The sequence below is a fragment of the Aquarana catesbeiana genome, linkage group LG05 (assembly GCF_042186555.1).
Source record: "Aquarana catesbeiana isolate 2022-GZ linkage group LG05, ASM4218655v1, whole genome shotgun sequence".
In the NCBI taxonomy this organism is placed as follows: Eukaryota; Metazoa; Chordata; class Amphibia; order Anura; family Ranidae; genus Aquarana; species Aquarana catesbeiana.
This window is the reverse complement of record NC_133328.1, coordinates 227,247,721-227,265,441: the sequence shown is the minus strand read 5'-3', so window position 1 is coordinate 227,265,441 and position 17,721 is coordinate 227,247,721. Positions and strand designations below refer to the sequence as shown.

The 17,721-nt window shown below is 43.8% G+C and overlaps 1 protein-coding gene across 3 annotated transcripts in view; it reads right to left on the bottom strand.

Annotated features, from left to right (window-relative positions):
• GRB10 (growth factor receptor bound protein 10) overlaps window positions 1–17,721 on the bottom strand; it is a 329,633-nt gene that overhangs the window by 33,650 nt on the left and 278,262 nt on the right. For all 3 annotated transcript variants that reach the window (XM_073630598.1, XM_073630599.1, XM_073630600.1), the window contains 3 exons: window positions 17,307–17,417; window positions 12,813–12,911; window positions 9,269–9,340 (listed from right to left, as the gene is read on the bottom strand). In XM_073630598.1, coding sequence (XP_073486699.1) covers window positions 9,269–9,340; window positions 12,813–12,911; window positions 17,307–17,417 — 282 coding nt within the window. The remainder of the gene's footprint in view (window positions 1–9,268; window positions 9,341–12,812; window positions 12,912–17,306; window positions 17,418–17,721) is intronic.

Below are 17,721 nucleotides of genomic sequence, written 5' to 3'. Positions count from 1 at the left end.
TCGGAATTTCCGACAACGGATTTTGTTGTCGGAAAATTTTATAGCAAGCTCTCAAATTTTGTGGGTCAGAAATTCCGATGGAAAATGTGTGATGGAGCCCACACACGGTCAGAATTTACGACAAGGTCCTATCGCACATTTTCCATCGTAAAAGCCGACTGTGTACAGGGCATAAGAAAGGCATAAATCAGGACATACAGGCTTCATGGAGTCACCAGAGCATCTGCTGCTTCTGCTAGCAGACTCTTGTACCTGGAGAAACTTTGGAGGACAGGAGGTCCACATCCTGCTTCCCCTGTGGCACATACGGGAACACTTGTGTAGGAACCAGACATTAACAGCTGAGAAGTCCGCCTGTCCATTGTTTAGGCCTACAGGGCCACTCCTGAAGAAATATCAGGTGGCAGCTCCACCCTTCCTACCATACGGTTTCACTTACTGAGAGGCACCTTACTACAACTTTAAGACTTTTGAGCAATTGATATGTTGAAATTTGCACTATTGCTTTTCTTTTGACTTATTTTGTATATACTGACCCAAGTCATACTAGTGCAGGATTCTTACTGAATTAGGAAATGCTGGCTTATTTGGCTTACTAGTATTGGTGGCCTGGTATATATTTGATTTTTTTGTTCATACATCATTTTTCTATACATGGAACGTCAGTGCTCCTTTTATTGTATTTTATAAAGGATTTTTACATTTTTTTGTACATGGTGGTGTAGGCATTTAGTATAGAAGACATGTTGTAGCCAATTCACATCTGGGAGGTAAATGGCAGACAATGCTGTAACATGAACCTCTACCCAGCACAGGATCTGCTCTACCTCTTGCCATTGTGAGACTTCTGGTTCCTTTCCAATTGATGAATGCCACTGCTGTGGCGTTGTCCAACTGAATCCAGATCAGAAGAGCATTCTGCAGAATGACCCAACTCTGCAGACAGTCAAATCATCCAAAGCTGCAAAATGCCATATGGGAGGCTAGATTCCTTTGACACTAAAGTCCACTATGCCAACAAGGTGCTTAGGGCACCTCCCTAGCCCAATATGCTGGCATCTGTTGTAAGAATCTTCCTAAATAATGGAAGGAAGGACTTCCAATTTCAGCATCAGATTTTTGCACTACCAAGCCAGGACAAATAGTGCTGCTGAAAAGGAGGCTACCATTGAACCTAGGACTCCTGCAAATGTAGAGGCAATGACACTTTGGTTAGGAAGATGAGAGCTTTAGTCATATGTGCAGTGATACAGAAAGGTTGGAGGTGAGAAATCCAAGTGGTTCAATCGAGGAAGCGTTTTTGGCATTTCTAATCTTTGCAAATTAATGAATAAAGGATGAAAGAAAAAAAAAAAAAAAAAACAACCTTTATGGCTTGCTTCAGTATATAACAAATGGAGGCCAGAGATTGTACTTGAAGCAGGAGCCATCAGTTCCACCAATTTCATGGTATAGCATACTGGCTGGAGACTGAAATTACTCTTGAAAGATTCTTTATAGATTCCACATCTGATAAGAGTAATGCAGAGTAGTCTCATTGAACCAGTTAAGTGCAGCATGTCTTCCCAGATTTAGTACGGGAGAGGGGATACAAACGTTCTTGGTGCCAGAATCGGCGTTGGTCTCCAGCTGCGATATGCACTCCTTACAACATTTAGTCATTTAAGCCCCTTACACGGACAGAATGGTGGGAGACATTTGCCAGCTCAAAAAAAACCAAAAATGACATTCTGCCCATGTGTAAGTCAGTCTGTGCCACAGAAGCCAGCCATGCATTGCTGGAAAACCAGCCAACTGACTCTCGATCAGCGCTTTCAGCCAACGGATCAAAGTGTTCTGGCCAGGGGGGACCCAAGGTGCAAAAGAAATTAGAGGGAAACAAGGCACTGTGCATCTGTAGGGGACAAAACCAGCAAGTGTGTGCAATACCTCCACCCCCAGCAGTGACCTCACATGAATGTCTGAGGTGAGAAGTATTGGAGGCTGCAGCACAAGTAACTGTGCTCATATGCCACCTCAGTCACACAAAATGAGGCTGCTGCAGCTAACCCCCAAGGGTGAGTTAACAGGACGGGGCACTGCCATAGCTCTGACCAAGACTAAGGCTCCTATCACACTAGCTGTCTGACTTTGAAGTGACTTTGATAAGACTTTTACACACTCTGGCACTAAAGCCGTGTCAAAGTTGGATCAAAGTAGTGCAAAAGCCTTTTCTGAACTTGCAGTGACTTCAGTAGCGTCAATTGGAAAGGCTCTCAGATACGGTCCTGCAACCTGGGGTCTCACAAGTCAAATCCCAAGTTGCACAAGTGTAAAAGGAGCCCAACAGGTCAGGCTAGTATTCTGGACAATCTGTGAAAGTGTAGCAGAATCCTGTAAAACTCAAAACACAGACTGGGTTATCCATCAAAAATGTCACAGGATCACCCAGTATACTAAATGTAGTGGGAAGGGAGTGTGTCCAAAGGTGAGTGGCTGCGTCTAGCTCGTGCTCCGCTGGGCCATTACTGATACTCCAGATCCTGGCAGTTTGTCTCACTGGAATTCGACCCTGCAGCACCTGGATGAGACGAAGATCGGGCGCTTCTGCCGGTAAGGGAAGGAGGCGCCGTTTCCTGGCATTATTATTATTATTCAGGATTTATATAGCACCAACAGTTTATGCAGCGCTTTACAATAGAGTAGAACTTGTTGCCTCTCCCTCCCACCCACCCACATGGAGACCCGCGCCAAATGAGGCTCACACAAGGACTCTCAAACGGCACTGATGGAGGAGCCAGACTCTAGACCTCCCTGGCTTGCGGAGGTGATGGCAGCCATTGCTTCCTGCCAATCTGCGCTCACGGCAAAAATAGAAGCCATTCAGCTGGACATGGGCCTAATGCACCAGGACATGGACAAGGTGACGGACACCGAGCAGCGGGTCGGTACCGCGGAAGACGAAATTATGGAGCACTCAGCGGCTATCCGGTCCCTTCAGACCAAGGTGAAAGCCCTAGAGTAAAGAGCAGATAATGCTGAAAACAGTAACAGAAGGAACAACCTCCGCATCGTGGGCCTAGCTGAGGGAGCAGAAGGGTCCCATCTGACTACCTTTGTTGAGGATTTGCTGCGCTCTCTCCACCCAGATACCTGCCTGTCCCCTCAATATGTGGTGGAGAGGGCGCATCGTGTACCACCCAAGCCGGGACCCTCCGGGATCCCCACCAAGGACCTTCATACTCAAGCTTCTGAATTTCAGAGACAGGGACAAGATACTCCGAGCGTCCCATGCTATAGGAGACCTCCACTTTCAAAATGCCAAACTGCTCATATTTCCGGATAATTCCAGACGCTCCGAAAGGCATTTGACCAGGTCAAGGCGGCCATGAGAGCCAGGAACATCCACTATAGTGTTCTGTTTCCAGCGCGCCTGAGAGTTCAAGATGGCGCATCCACATGTTTCTTCACTATGCCTCGTGATGCTGCAGTGTGGCTAGAATCCCTGCCACACACCCACTAATGTCTGAAACCGTGAGTTACACCTCTCTGACCCCCCTTCACACTGCTTACTACCGAAACACACCCCCCCCTGAGCCCATGTCACCCTATTCCTCTGGACAGCCTGCGGACTGAACGGAGGCCTCAGCTGGGGGCCCCGGTCCGCTCGCATAAGCACTCTGCAGGAACCATTACATTGTCCTGACCTTCTGTGACACATTCTACCCTGTGCTGACCAAGTCCTTGGGCCCCAGGTCGCACTACAGACTCATGCTGAATACAGCGATTGCTTGGGGGAGCCCGAGGGGGACTCGTGAGAGAGGTTTTGGTTGCACCTGTTGTGCCGTGTTGTGTTCACTTATGCCATACAAGTCTGCACCCCTGACTGTGTCAGGAGACCAAAGTTGCAGATTCCATCTGTTTGTTACGATGGGAGGCTCCATACTCAGTACGGCTCCTTATGCCTTGGCTCATACACTGATTCTGCCTTAGCCCGAGGGATAACGGAAAAGAACTCTACCTATTCTGGTCTGCATCCAACTCCCCCCCCCTCCCCCAGGCCTCTGAACTGCCCCAGCGGAAGCCATGGAGCAAGCCCATCTGTACCCTCCAGATAATTTACGGAGGGGCAATATGGCCACTTGCACAGGCCCCCTCACTTGGTCGGTGTGCAGTAATGGGTTTTGGGTTGCAAACCCTCCTTAGTTTTAGGGGGGCAGGTGGGGGGAAGGGGTGTTGGCCCGTTGATGGCCATTCTGTTCTTGGGCTTAATGTTGCTAATGTTAATTTACATTCAGACAATTGTCATTTCAGCTTTGCATTGTGTTGAGATGTGTACATCCTGGGTCTGGGAGCCGGGTTGTGTGTTCCAATTTATTAAGTCTTACAACCCGCACATCTGTGTACTACAAGAAACGGGGAGTAGAATTCTCTCCCTTAAACCATGGGTGGACTACCACTATCATTGTACGCACTCCAGCTTTGCTAGAGGGGTCAGTGTACTTGTGCTCAAAACCCTCTCATTTCAGCTCCTGGATCTGGCTCTCGACCCGGATGGTAGGTAGGTCATAATTCACGCTACGATTTACTCTTTAACCTGGACCATTGTAGGCCTGTATTTGCCTCCACCAGCCTCATTATTGCTACTTAACCAAATAAGCAAAATGGCCGAGTTTGCCTTTGACAATAATGCGATTCTGGGAGACTTTAACCTTGTCCCTGACTCGGGCATGGATTGGCTGACGTCTGAGTGTCACCCCTGTTCAGGGCTGGCTGAGTGGGCTGCCACCTACGGGTTGACGGACATGTAGAGGTGGAGACTCCCCCACGCCTGAGCTTATACATGCCACTCGGCCTCCCATAGAACGTTCTCCCACATAGACCTGGTATATGCAGGGGCCCGGTCCTGCCGAGAGTCACGGATATACAACTACTACCCAGGGGGATCTCTTATCATGCGCCGCTGCTCCTGACCTTGGATCCCTCTGTGGCCCCAACTACCTATGGGGACTATCCAGGTTCTAGATACGGCTGTGGATGACCAATTTCGGACTGAGCTGACTGGCTACTTGGCAAACAATGCTGGCACAGCAGGCGCCACGATTGTGTGGGATGCCTTTAAGGCCTCCACAAGAGGACAATACCAGACCACCATAGCCAAAGTTCGCAGGGAGCATAGGGCAGCCTTGATGAGTACTGAGAGGGAAGAAGCTAGTGGAGAGGAGCTTTTTATTAGGACCCGGGATCCCCAGCACTATGCCCACCTGCAGCTCTTGACTAGAGAGGTTCTTAGTCTCTGCAGCTCTCTCACCCAGAAGAAACTACTTGCTCAGTCCCAACGGATTTTTGAGTAAGGTGAGAGGTGGGGAGATTGCTGGCCTGGCTTTCTAAAGAGCAGACAGGAGGGATGAGCGTCTCACATATCATGGGCCCCAAGGGAGAACTGGTTTGCTCCCCGGAGATCAATCAATGCTTTGCAGAATACTATCAAACCCTCTACAGCTCAAGGGCAGACTATAGGGACGAAGACCTCACAACTTACCTATTAGATATTGGCATACCGGTCCTTACACCGACCTACCGTAAACAGCTTGATGCTCCCATCATGGTGATGGAAATCCAGCAGGCTCTTAAGTCCATGCAGACTGGTAAGACGCCAGGGCCTGATGGAATTCCTGTAGAGTTCTATAAGCACTATGCTGCTTAACTCGTCGTTAGAATTCACACCCTATTCGTTGCGTTTGTGCAGCTGGAGAGGCTCCCTGACACCATGAGAGAGGCAGTCATAGTGGTGATCCCCAAGCCAGGGAAGGATCCTGCCCTGTGCTCCTCGTACCGCCCTATTTCTTTGTTGAACGTCAACGCCAAAATCTTGGCGACCAGGCTAAATTCGGTCACAACAGCCCTGGTACACTCGGGCCAGACAGGCTTTATGCCAGGCAGGGGAACAAACATTAATATCAGACGGCTCCTCACTCATATTGGCAGGACCGATGAAGGGTCAATGGGAGTGGTGGCCTCACTCGAAGCGAAGAAGGCTTTCGACTGTCGAGTGGGGCTACCTGTGGAAGGCACTTTCTAGCTTCGGATTCGGACCAGGCTTCATGAAAAGGGTACGCATGTTATACAACTGCCCCTCAGCTAGAATTCAAACTAAATGGTTGCCTCGGAGATGTTCCCACTGGGCCGGGGTAAGAGATAGGGGTGCCCCCTTTCCCCCGGGCTTGTTCACCCTTGCTATGAAACCCCTGGCTATACTATTAAGGGCGGAGACGAGAGTTAAGAGACTGCAGATAGGCCCGATCAAGGAAAAGCTTTCTTTGTACGCAGCTGATGCCCTGCTGTATCTGGCGGATGCCTCTTCCTCCTTGCATATGGCATTGGATCTGATTAACCAGTTCGGACGATATACTCAGGTATTCGCATCAGCTGGGACAAATCAGTTCTATTCCCACTACACCCCTTGACCCCACGAGCCACAACAAATGCAGCTTAAGTGGGTAGAAGAGTTTACTTGGGCATCAAAATTAGCGGCAGTACGGGTGATTACATAGGTAAGAACATACAACCACTTCTGACGCAACTAGTTGCCAAGTGTGCTGTATGGTGCTCTCTAACCCAGACGCCGGTGGGGAGAGTCAATCTTCTGAAGATGATCCATCTTCCAAAATTCCTATACTTCTTTCATAACACCCCTTCACATGTCTCTAGGTCATTCTTCAGAAGGCTGGAGAGTTTGCCGATATCCTTTGTGTGGGCTGGGAGGCCCCCCTGAGTGGCGAGGCAGATACTATACCTCCCTCTGTCTGGAGGGGGACTGGCACTCCCGAACTTTCTACTCTATTACTGGGCAGCTGTCCTGGTCACTGAGGTGGTGGTTCTCCCAGCCTAGACAAAATCCAGCTGTCACCGTGGAAGCGGCTGTTTTGGGATCTTATGCAGCCTTGAGTAACCTGCCATTCCAAGGCCTCAGGGCTAGCCCCTATAGGACGCCCGTCATGCGGACCACAGTGAAGGCATGGCAGGAGGCTCGGATAATCTACAGGCGGCCTAATCACATATGACCCCACTTGAATAGTATTCCAGACCCATCCCTGTGGACAAAGAAAGGGATCACCAATTTGAGACACAGTCTGAGGGTAGACGTATGCCTTTTCAGGAACTAAGACGATCTTACTCCCTACCAAACTCTTCAGTTCAGGTACTGGCAGCTAAAACATGCTTTTGAAGCCAAATTTCCTGAGTCCTTAACTTTAGAGTCAGACTCCATAGATTGCCTCCTGATCTCTAGTGTAATGGGACACCCTCTCTCATCCCTGTACCTCTATCTCACAGTGGAGTAGGACACCAAACTTCCTAAATCATGGGATAAATGGAGGGCCGATATACCATCCCTGGGTGAGGAAGAGTGGGAAGAATGCCTTTCATCTTATATCCCCCTCTAGGATTGCCACGAAAGATAGATGTATACAATTTATATTTCTTCACAGGGCCTATTACACCACAGAGGCTGGCACGTATCTACCCGCAACGGGACCCCAACTGTCAAAGGTGTAAGATAGGCACGTTCTGGCACATGGTCTGGTCCTGTCCAAAACTCCGACCCTATTGGGAGGCTGTAGCCTCCAAGCTGACTGACAGGTTGACCCGAGTATTCTGTTGAGCCATATGGAAGACGTGGATGGGGATAGGTATTGCAAATTATGCCCGACTTTCTCACTATACTATGCTAGATGGGAAATTCTGCTGAAGTGAAAATTGGAGAATTCCCCTACTTGTGCCTCTTGGCAACGCTCAGTGAATGTGGTGCTGTTCCTATACAGGTTGACTTAATAGAGCAGACAGTGCCCGGGGAAGTTTGACAAAATCTGGTCCACCTGGCTGGATACCTGCACTGACCTTGAACCTCCTCTAGTTTGACTGAACTGACTTGTCCATCTGCTGGTTGATGTTCCTCCCCCCCGATCCTACAATTATACTACTGTTAAAGGTTGTATGAGAAACCTTAGCGACATTGACAGGAATTGATTACTTTGCACAATTGTTTTTTGTTTTCTCTACACCTGTTAGCAGTTAACTGGGTTATGACTCCCGGATGAGACGCACACTCCTGATGTTTTGATCTATGTACTAATGTACTTGCTATAATTGTACTGTAATGCTGATTTTTCCTTTGTTAAAAAAAGGAATAATGTAGTGGGAAAAACGGACTCGCTAGTTGACTAGAGAAACTTTCAGAATTTAAGTATCCATCTTGACTATGCCAACAACCATTGAGTAAAATAATCTTTTGAATGAACAAAAATCAGAGCTTCAGAAAACGTGTCCGCTCTCCAGAGGACCCTAGCAAAAAACTGAACTGAGCTGGTAGTGGGAGGGTTGATTCCAGGCTGGCCTACAGTTTGCCAATGTCCAATTCTCCTGTAGATGGCAGTGTAACCAAAAAGATGCAAGAATGTGTCCCTCAAAGGATGAAAACCCAAAAGTTAGGTACACTGACCCTCTGAGGGGAAAAAAAAAAAAAAAAAGTGCCAGCTATACTAAACATGCTTTGCTTTGAGGTGTTTAGATGTACCATTTGAGGGTCAGTGCAATAGTCAGAAAATGAACCATGGTAATACAGCCAGAAAACCATATGGACACCCATTTACCCTAGGCCCCATAAAATACCTATACAGGAAATAAGATTACCTCCACTTTCAGAAAATAGTAGTTTAAAATATATTTGGTTTCTTTTTCAGCTCATCATTCTGTGCATATAATTATGTCTACAATGACACCCAAGTGAAAAATTTTCTTGTGATATGTGCCAGCAAATATTGTCAATATTACAAATAAAACACTTTCAATAACCCAAAAGGTATATTATTTCAATTGTTTCACCCTCCACAAATTAAAGCCACCATTTTGTCCCTATACCATAATTATATGCATCAAACTGTTCAAATATGTGGGCTCCTGGTAAATCAGAAAATATTTTATAAAAATATCTGAAATGGTATTGGCTATTAAATGTTAACTGAAAAAAGCAAGCCAAGTTTGTATGTTTGCATAACATTTTTGCCTTTGTGTCAAAACTCAAAATTTGCCCTGGTCGAGCTTTCAAATGTTTGTACATGAAGGGGTGAAAAACTATTTACATTTATTAATTTTTCCCTACTCAAACTGTTAACATATCACCATGCAACAAAGCAGCCTTTTTCAAATTGACAAAATATGTTACTGTCTCTTAAAACAATTTCAACAAAACAGTATGCATCATACATTAAGCAACAAAACAGGAACCTACAGGTGCTGTGAAGTTTGTTTGCAGACTTTTCTGTTGAGGAATTCTGTAGTTCTGATACAGCAACACACCGTACTGTAAAAAAGGAGACATTTAAGTGGAAAATGGAACCTGCCATAACTCAAGCATACTGTTGCTCATGTGATATAGTTGTGCTCATAAGTTTACATACCCTGGCAGAAGGTATGATTTCTTGGCCATTTTTCAGAGAATATGAACACAAAAACAATTAATGGTTCGTGTTTGGCTGAAGCCTTTTATCATCAACTGGGTTTACTCCTTTTTAAATCATGGCAACAGAAACTATAGAAATTACCCCGATCTAAAGTTTACATACCCCAATACTTTATCAATGACAGCTTGAAGTCTTGTGGTATTTGTGGATTAGACTCGTTATCTTCTTAGATGGTAAAGCTGCCCAATCCTCTTGGCAAAAAGCCTCCAGTTCCTGTAAATTCTTGGGCTGTCTTGCATGAACTGCATGTTTGAGTTCTTCCTAGAGTGGCTCAATATTGAGGTCAGGAGACACTCCAGAAACTTCTTTATTCTGCTGTAGCCAATGACAAGTAGACTTGGCCTTGTGTTTTGGATCATTGTCATGTTGGAATGTCCAAGTACATCCCATGCGCAGCTTCCTGCTGATGAATGCAAATGTTCCTCCAGTATTTTTTGATAACATACTGCATTCATCTTGCCAATATTGACCAAATTTCAGCTTTTTTTGTGCCTTTTGTAGCTCACACGTCCCCAAAACATCGGTGATTCACCTCCGTACCTTTAGTCATAGGCCTTGTTGACTCTTCTCCAAATGTAGTGTTTATGGTTGTGGCCAAAAAGCTCAATTTTGGTCTCATCACTCCAAATGACTTTGTGCCAGAAGATTTGAGGCTTGTCTCTGTGCTGTTTAACATATTGTAAACAGGATACTTTGTGGCATTTGTGCAATGGCTTTCTTCTGGCGACTCGACCATGCAGCCCATCTTTCCTCAAGTGCCTCCTAATTGTGCATTATATCATTTCTGGTTTTATACAGTTCAACTACCTTTTCTCACAGATCCTTTGACAATTTTGCTTTCCCCATGACTCAGAATCCAAAAACATCAGTGCAGCACTGCATGAAAGATGCAAGGGTCTATCAGGAGTCTAGAAATGCATTGACCTTTTATACACACACACTATTTATAAACAGATTACAGGTGAGGATGGTTACCTTTAATAGCCATTCAAACCCATTTGTGTCAACTTGTGTGCATGTTATTAGGCCAAAATCACCAGGGTATGTAAACTTTTGATCAGGATCATTTGGGTAGTTTTTTGACATTATGATTTATAAAGAGTAAACGCAGTTGATTAATAAATGGCTTCAGCCAAACACTAAACGTGAGTGAAAGAAAAGTTTGTTTTATCATTCATATTCTCTGAAAAATGGTCAAGAAATCATAAATTCTGCCAGGGTATGTAAACTTATGAGCACAACTGTATATACAGTGAGGGAAAATATTTGATCCCATGCTGATTTTGTACATTTGCCCACTGACAAAGAAATGATCAGTCTAGTTGGTAGGTTTATTTTAATAGCAATAGAAAAAAAAAAAAAAAATCTAGGAAAACGCATTTCAAAAAAGTTAATTTTACATTTTAAAGAGTGAAATAAGTATTCGACTACTTCACAAAACAGGATTTAGTACTTGGTGGCAAAACCCTTGTTGGCAATCACAGAGGTCAGACGTTTCTTGTAGTTGACCACCAGGTTTGCACACCTCTCAGGAGGGATTTTGTCCCACTTCTATTTGCAGATCCTCTCCAAGTCACTAAGGTTTTGAGGCTGACGTTTCACGGTTTTGAGGCTTGGCTCCCTTCACATTTTCTATGGGATTAGGGTCTGGAGACTGGCTAGGCCACTCCAGGACCTCAATGTGCTCCTTCTCAAGCCACTCCTTTGTTGCCTTGGCCATGATTTGGGTCATTGTCTTGCTCAAATACCCATCCATGACCCATTTTCTATGCCCGAACTGAGGGAAGGAGGATCTCACTTAATATTTGATGGTACATAGCCCTGTCCATCGTATCATTGATGCAGTGAAGTTGTCCTATCCCCTTCGCAGAAAAACACAGAATAATGTTTCCATCTCCATTTTTGACAGTGGGGATGGTGTTCTCGGGGTCATAGGCAGCATTCCTCCTCCTCCAAACTCGGTGAGTTGAGTTGATGCCATAGAGCTTGATTTTGGTCTCATCTGACCACAACACTTTCACGCAGTTCTCTGAATCAGATGTTCATTAGCAAACTTTACACAGGCCTGTACATGTGCTTTCTTGAGCAGGATTTCAGTCCTTCATGGCGTAGTGGGTTACCAATTTTTTTCTTGGTGACTATGGTCCCAGCCATGTAGTTCTGGGCAGATTCCTTACCATTCTCATGATCACAGCAAGATCTTGCATGGAGCCCCAGACCAAGGGAGATTGACAGTTATTTTGTGTTTCTTCCATTTGTGAATAATCACATTTTTAAAATTAGTATTTTTGTTGTTCTGCCATCTCTCACTGTTAAAATAAACCTACCTTTAAAATTAGAGACTGATCAATTTTGTCAGTGGGCAAACTTACAAAATCATCAGGGGATCAAATACTTTTTTCTCCTCAGTCTACAGTAGATACACAATTTATACACAGCCCCCCTACTGTCATTTACTAATCACCCAAAACTGAAAGTATCTTACACACCAGAAAACTGCATTGACAATTCCTCAGAAATGCAAGAGTTAGCATAATTGTCTTGGTTTAAGTCAATAAACTAGGCGTATTTAACCAACCATCCTCAGCTATGCTTACTAAAAACCGTTACTATGGTATAGGAGGACTGTTAGATTAGGGAATTGTGAAACAAAGATTTACACACAAACCCAGCATAAATACTTTTAAAGCCTCCGCAGCAGTGCAAGAGATTAGGGGGTCAACAGGCAAGATTGTGCTACATGTCCTCATTAACTGTACACGGTTATTCAGAGTACTAGCAGAATCCGCACCTGCCAGGCTTTTAAATCAATCTATATTCCGTTTTTGTTTTTAGGGAGGCCATTGTCATCTGTTGCTTAAATCTTTCCTCATGACAATACTGGTACCTGCCTACTGACATTTAGAACAGTTCAAATCCTTAAATTCTGTAGTTGTACCTTGCAGCATTTAGGCAGATATAAGCTTCCCATTTCAGTTGTACAAATACTTGAATTTTGTTTAATTGCACATTAAGCTGTCTTTGTACTAGCTTCCTGCAATCTCCTGTACATCACTATTCAAACTAGAAGATGGAGTAGTTTGAAGTCCCAACAAGAAAAGGGCAGAGATGATCAGTGCGCTACAGTTTGTCCTTTATCCAATCACAGCCTTGACTAAGCTGGAGTCTAAGTAAAATGGTCAGGAAACTTATGGTGTATAAATTGGAAAAACTGTCAGAACAAAAAGACATGCCTAAACCAACACTTTACCAAGTTATTGATCTACCAACACTATTACCTGCTTTTCCATGGTATTTCTCATGAAATTTTACCTTCAAAAGTCTGAATGCAGTCATCCAACATGTCCTACTTTGTTCGTCTTCTGCACACAGAAATCGCAGGTCTTTAATGTCAGTTCGGACTCTGTTGGGCTACATTAAAAAATGTCAAGGCACTATTTGAACAAGCGCTTAACTTGTACAACCTCATGCTAGTCACTCTTATATCCCCTCCAAGAGGTTTGTTCCCAATTACTCCCCATATATAAAGTAGTAATAGAGAGAGACTTTAATCACTGCCTATTTTATAACTAGTCTTGCATAGGTTTTATTCAGATGGCCTACTCCCCCCTCCCCCTTGTGCCACTGTGATATTTGTAAATTGAGAAAATATTACAAAAGTTAAGATTTCATCACAAGTAGAATAAAATTACACAGAATTCAGACCACAATGATAAGTGATCATGATTGACAGTACAGCAGACAAAAAAAAAAAAAAAACCCACACACACTACACATGCACCATCTTTATGTACAACAAGGGAAGAAACCACATGATTGTGCAGAGTTTTTACCCACTGCTTGTGAGGCACTGCAATGCATCAAGTGGCATCTAAATTCACAGCTAAAGCGCAGGCACTGAGGATAGCAAAATATGTAATTTGCTAGAACTGACCTCAGCTACTGATTTCTAATTTGGAAAGGCACCAGAGAGGAGCCCTGCAACTAGACACTTCCTTGGTTACTAGCAAATACTGCACTTTTAATTTATTTTATTTATTTCAGGTACTTATATAGCGCCGTCAATTTTACGCAGCGCTTTACATATACATTTTGCATTCACATCAGTCCCTGCCCTCAAGGAGCTTACAACCTAAGGTCCCTAACACATTTAAACATACTAGGCCCAATTTAGACAGGATCCGATTAACCCATCAGCATGTCTTTGGAGTGTGGGAGGAAACCTGCACAGGGAGAACATGCAAACTCCAGGCAGATGTGTCTTTGTCAGGATTCGAACCAGCGACCTTTTGCTACTAGGTGAAAGTGCTAACCACTACACCACTGTGCTGCCCAATGAAGTAATTTAAAAAAAGGATAGCTATATGTTCAGCTGTATGTAACCAAATGTCAAGCACAGGATTAGCAGAAGTGCACCGCTACCAGAGCATTAAAACAATACCATTTAAATCCCATAATAGTACGAGTACATGGTGCATTCTGTGCTCTGTATTTAGCAGTTTCTGATCCTGCTACTCCTATGAATGAACCTGACTGTGCCCACAAGCTTTTGACAAGTGGAGGAAGTCTGCCTCTGGCTGTATTTAGTATAAGCCAGCTCCAGGCAGACACCAACCACTTGCCTGCCGTTTGCAGACACAGCTAGGGTCTAGTAATAGGAGTAGCACCCCTTTGGAATATAACAAATCACAGATTTAATGTATTAAAAGCACCGTACTTACCAGCCCTACTGCTATCCTTTAAATTATCTCAACATAAAACATCAAGATGACTGATATGCAGCTCAATCTCCTGAACACATATACTTTACCTGATGCAAAGTAAAGCAGTATACCATGCAAAACGAAATTGGGACTAAATATTTTCCGTGTATAAAATTTAATAAGGCTCAAGACTAAAAGTATACTCGCATAAAAAAAAAAAAAAAAAAAAAAAAAAAAAAGCACACCAAGGGCTACGAAATGCTCATGGATAAAATATATAGGTCACCATCCACTCCTAGACTCTCCCAACACAAATATGGCCATAATGTGACGTCACTGGTGTGGCTTCGCCCCCTTTATCTGTTACGCCCAAATGACCGGCTTCATCGGTAATCCCATGGTATCTCAATTCAATAAACACTGGTGGCTGGAAGCACGATTTTATATGGATGTTATGCTGGCCTTTTTAAGGTCGAGTTAAGTTTGTTTATTGTATACATTTAGGTGTGTGGCGAAATCACTCAATGGTGTTTTAACAGCAACTTGTGTTCAATTATTGGTTATAAATTTTGACTGTGCAGATTGCTTTTTGGTTATAACATTCTGTCCCTGCTCATCAATCTGAGTTGTCACCCGGTCACATACACCCTCTGTGAAGGCTACAAATGACTAGTCCAACACACATTCCATGGGTACACTCCACTGTTGGCACTACTAGGAAACCCTTCCTCATTAATGACAGTGGTGGCTGGTGTGAAAGTGGCGGCAAAGCCTGCAGGAGATGAGCAGCTATAGTATGCTACAATTAAATTAAGTCCAGTTCATTCACCGATTCAGGTGCAAATTTCTTAAGTGTATCCAATGCACTATTCCTAATGCACACGTTCCTGCAGAAATGGCCATGCATACAAGTGGGTGATGAAGCAACCACCGGCTGGAATCATGAATATTCAGAGCAGGGGTCTTCAAACTATGGCCCTCCAGTTCAGGCACTACAATTCCCATCATGCTAGTCATGTCTTTGAATGTCAGTTACAATGCCTCATGGGATGTGTAGTTCCGCAACAGCTGGGGGGCCGTAGTTTGTTGATCCCTACGTCAGAGCAAGAGAATGTCAGCAGCACATCATGGATCTCCAGAATAGGTCCAAAGCTTTATTCAGCTTTCCATGTTATATGCATGGCTGTGGAGTTAACTGAATAAGAATATGCCTTTAGTTAAGAACTATAAATAACTCAGCAGCTCACATGAAAGCTGCACATCAACTCATTTTCTTAAGAGTACTTTGTACCTGGAGCAGAAACGTATCCAAGTTGTCCTATGCAAAGCCTTTGCAATGCTAATGTAGTGGACATTCTTGTATACTTCCAATTACTTACAGTGCCTTGCAAAAGTATCCACCCCCCTTGGCTTTTTACCTATTTTGTTACATTACAGCCTTTAGTTCAATGTTTTTTTTAAACAGAATTATATGTGATGGATCAGAACACAATAGTCTAAGTTGGTGAAGTAAAATTAGAAAAATATATACCTAAAACTATTTTTCAGAACAAAAAAAAAAAAAAAAAAAAGAAAAAGAAAAACTGAAAATTGTGCGTATGTATTCGCCCCCTTTGTTATGAAGCCCATAAAAAGCTCTGGTGCAACCAATTACCTTCAGAAGTCACATAATTAGTGAAATCATGTCCACTTGTGTGCAATCTAAGTGTCACATGATCTGTCATTACATACACACCTTTTTGAAAGGCCCCAGAGGCTGCAACACCTAAGCAAGAGGCACCACTAACCAAACACTACTATGAAGACCAACAAACTCTCCAAACAAGGGACAGTGTTGAGACAGGGTTAGGTTATAAAAAAAATATCCAATATCCCTAGGAGCACCATCAAATCCATTATAACCAAATGGAAAGAACATGGCACAACAGCAAACCTGCCAAGAGGTGGCCGCACACCAAAACTCAGACTGGGAAAAGAGGGCATTCATCAGAGAGGCAACACAGAGACATAAGGTAACCCTGGAGGAGCTGCAGAGTTCCACAGCAAAGACTGGAGTATCTGTACATAGGACGACAATAAGCAATATGCTCCATAGAGTTCGGCTTTATGGCAGAATGGCCAGAAGAAAGCCATTACTTTCAGCAAACAAAATGGCACGTTTTGAGTTTGCGAAAATGCATGTGGGAGACTCCCAAAATGTATGGAGGAAGGTGCTCTGGTCTGATGAGACTAAAATAGAACTTTTTGGCCATCAAAAGAAAATGCCATGTCTGTCGCAAAGTCCAACACATCTCATCATCCAAAGAACACCATTCCCACAGTGAAACATGGTGGTGGCAGCATCATGCTGTGGGGATGTTTTTCAGCAGTCGGGACTGGGAAACCGGTCAGAGTTGAGGGAAAGATGGATGGTGCTAAATACAGGGATATTCTTGAGCAAAACCTGTACCACTCTGATTTGAGGCTAGGACAGAGGTTCACCTTCCAGCAGGACAATGACCCCAAACACACTGCTAAAGCAACACTTGAGTGGTTTAAGGGGAAACATGTAAATGTGTTGGAATGGCCTAGTCAAAGCCCAGACCTCAATCCAATAGAAAATCTGTGGTCAGACTTAAAGATTGCTGTTCACAAGCGCAAACCATCCAACTTGAAGGAGCTGGAGCAGTTTTGCAAGGAGGAATGGGCACAAATCCCAGTGGCAAGCTCATAGAGACTTATCCAAAGCGACATGGAGCTGTGATAGCTGCAAAAGGTGTCAGTATTGACTTTAGGGGGGTGAATAGTTATGCACATTGACTGTTATCTTGTCCTATTTGTTGTTTGCTTCACAAAAAAAAAAAAAAAAAAAAAACACCCCACCATCTTCAATGTTGTGGGCATGTTCTGTAAGTTGATGCAAATCCTCAAACAATCCATGTTAATTCCAGGTTGAGGCAACAAAACACGAAAAATGCCAAGGGGGTGAATACTTTTGCAAGGCACTGTAGCTACCTTTTATAAACATGGCACACTGAATTTAAAATTAGGTCTAATCTACAAAAAATATGTTGCTTTCTAGGCCACTTTAAAATTATCTAGGCTCTGAATAAATGTGTTTTACCTTGACACCGAATCCAAAATCTGTTGGCGAGTTATACAGCTTCTTACAGGATATCAGTGAATAAATATTGCTATCTTCTAAGTCTGATATTCCCTGTAAATGTCTTGGTTCCTGCAAAAAAAAAAAAAAAAAAAAGAAGTCTCCACTGAAACATGAGATAATGCTGCTCATTGATATTTCCAAGGTATGACGAGAGCTTAACTTTTGTTCATTAACACCACTACAAACTAGAAGAGCATCCCACTGTTTTTGTAGGGAATTCCAACTTTCCTCTCTACCTTAGGACAAAAACCTGGCTTTGTTCACTTGTTTCCAAGATAAAGTCGTCTTCTCCTTGAAAACAGACTGACAGCCAGGAAGCCCTATACTAAATACTGCAAGTGCTTGCTTGAATATTTTCATATGGACCCAACAG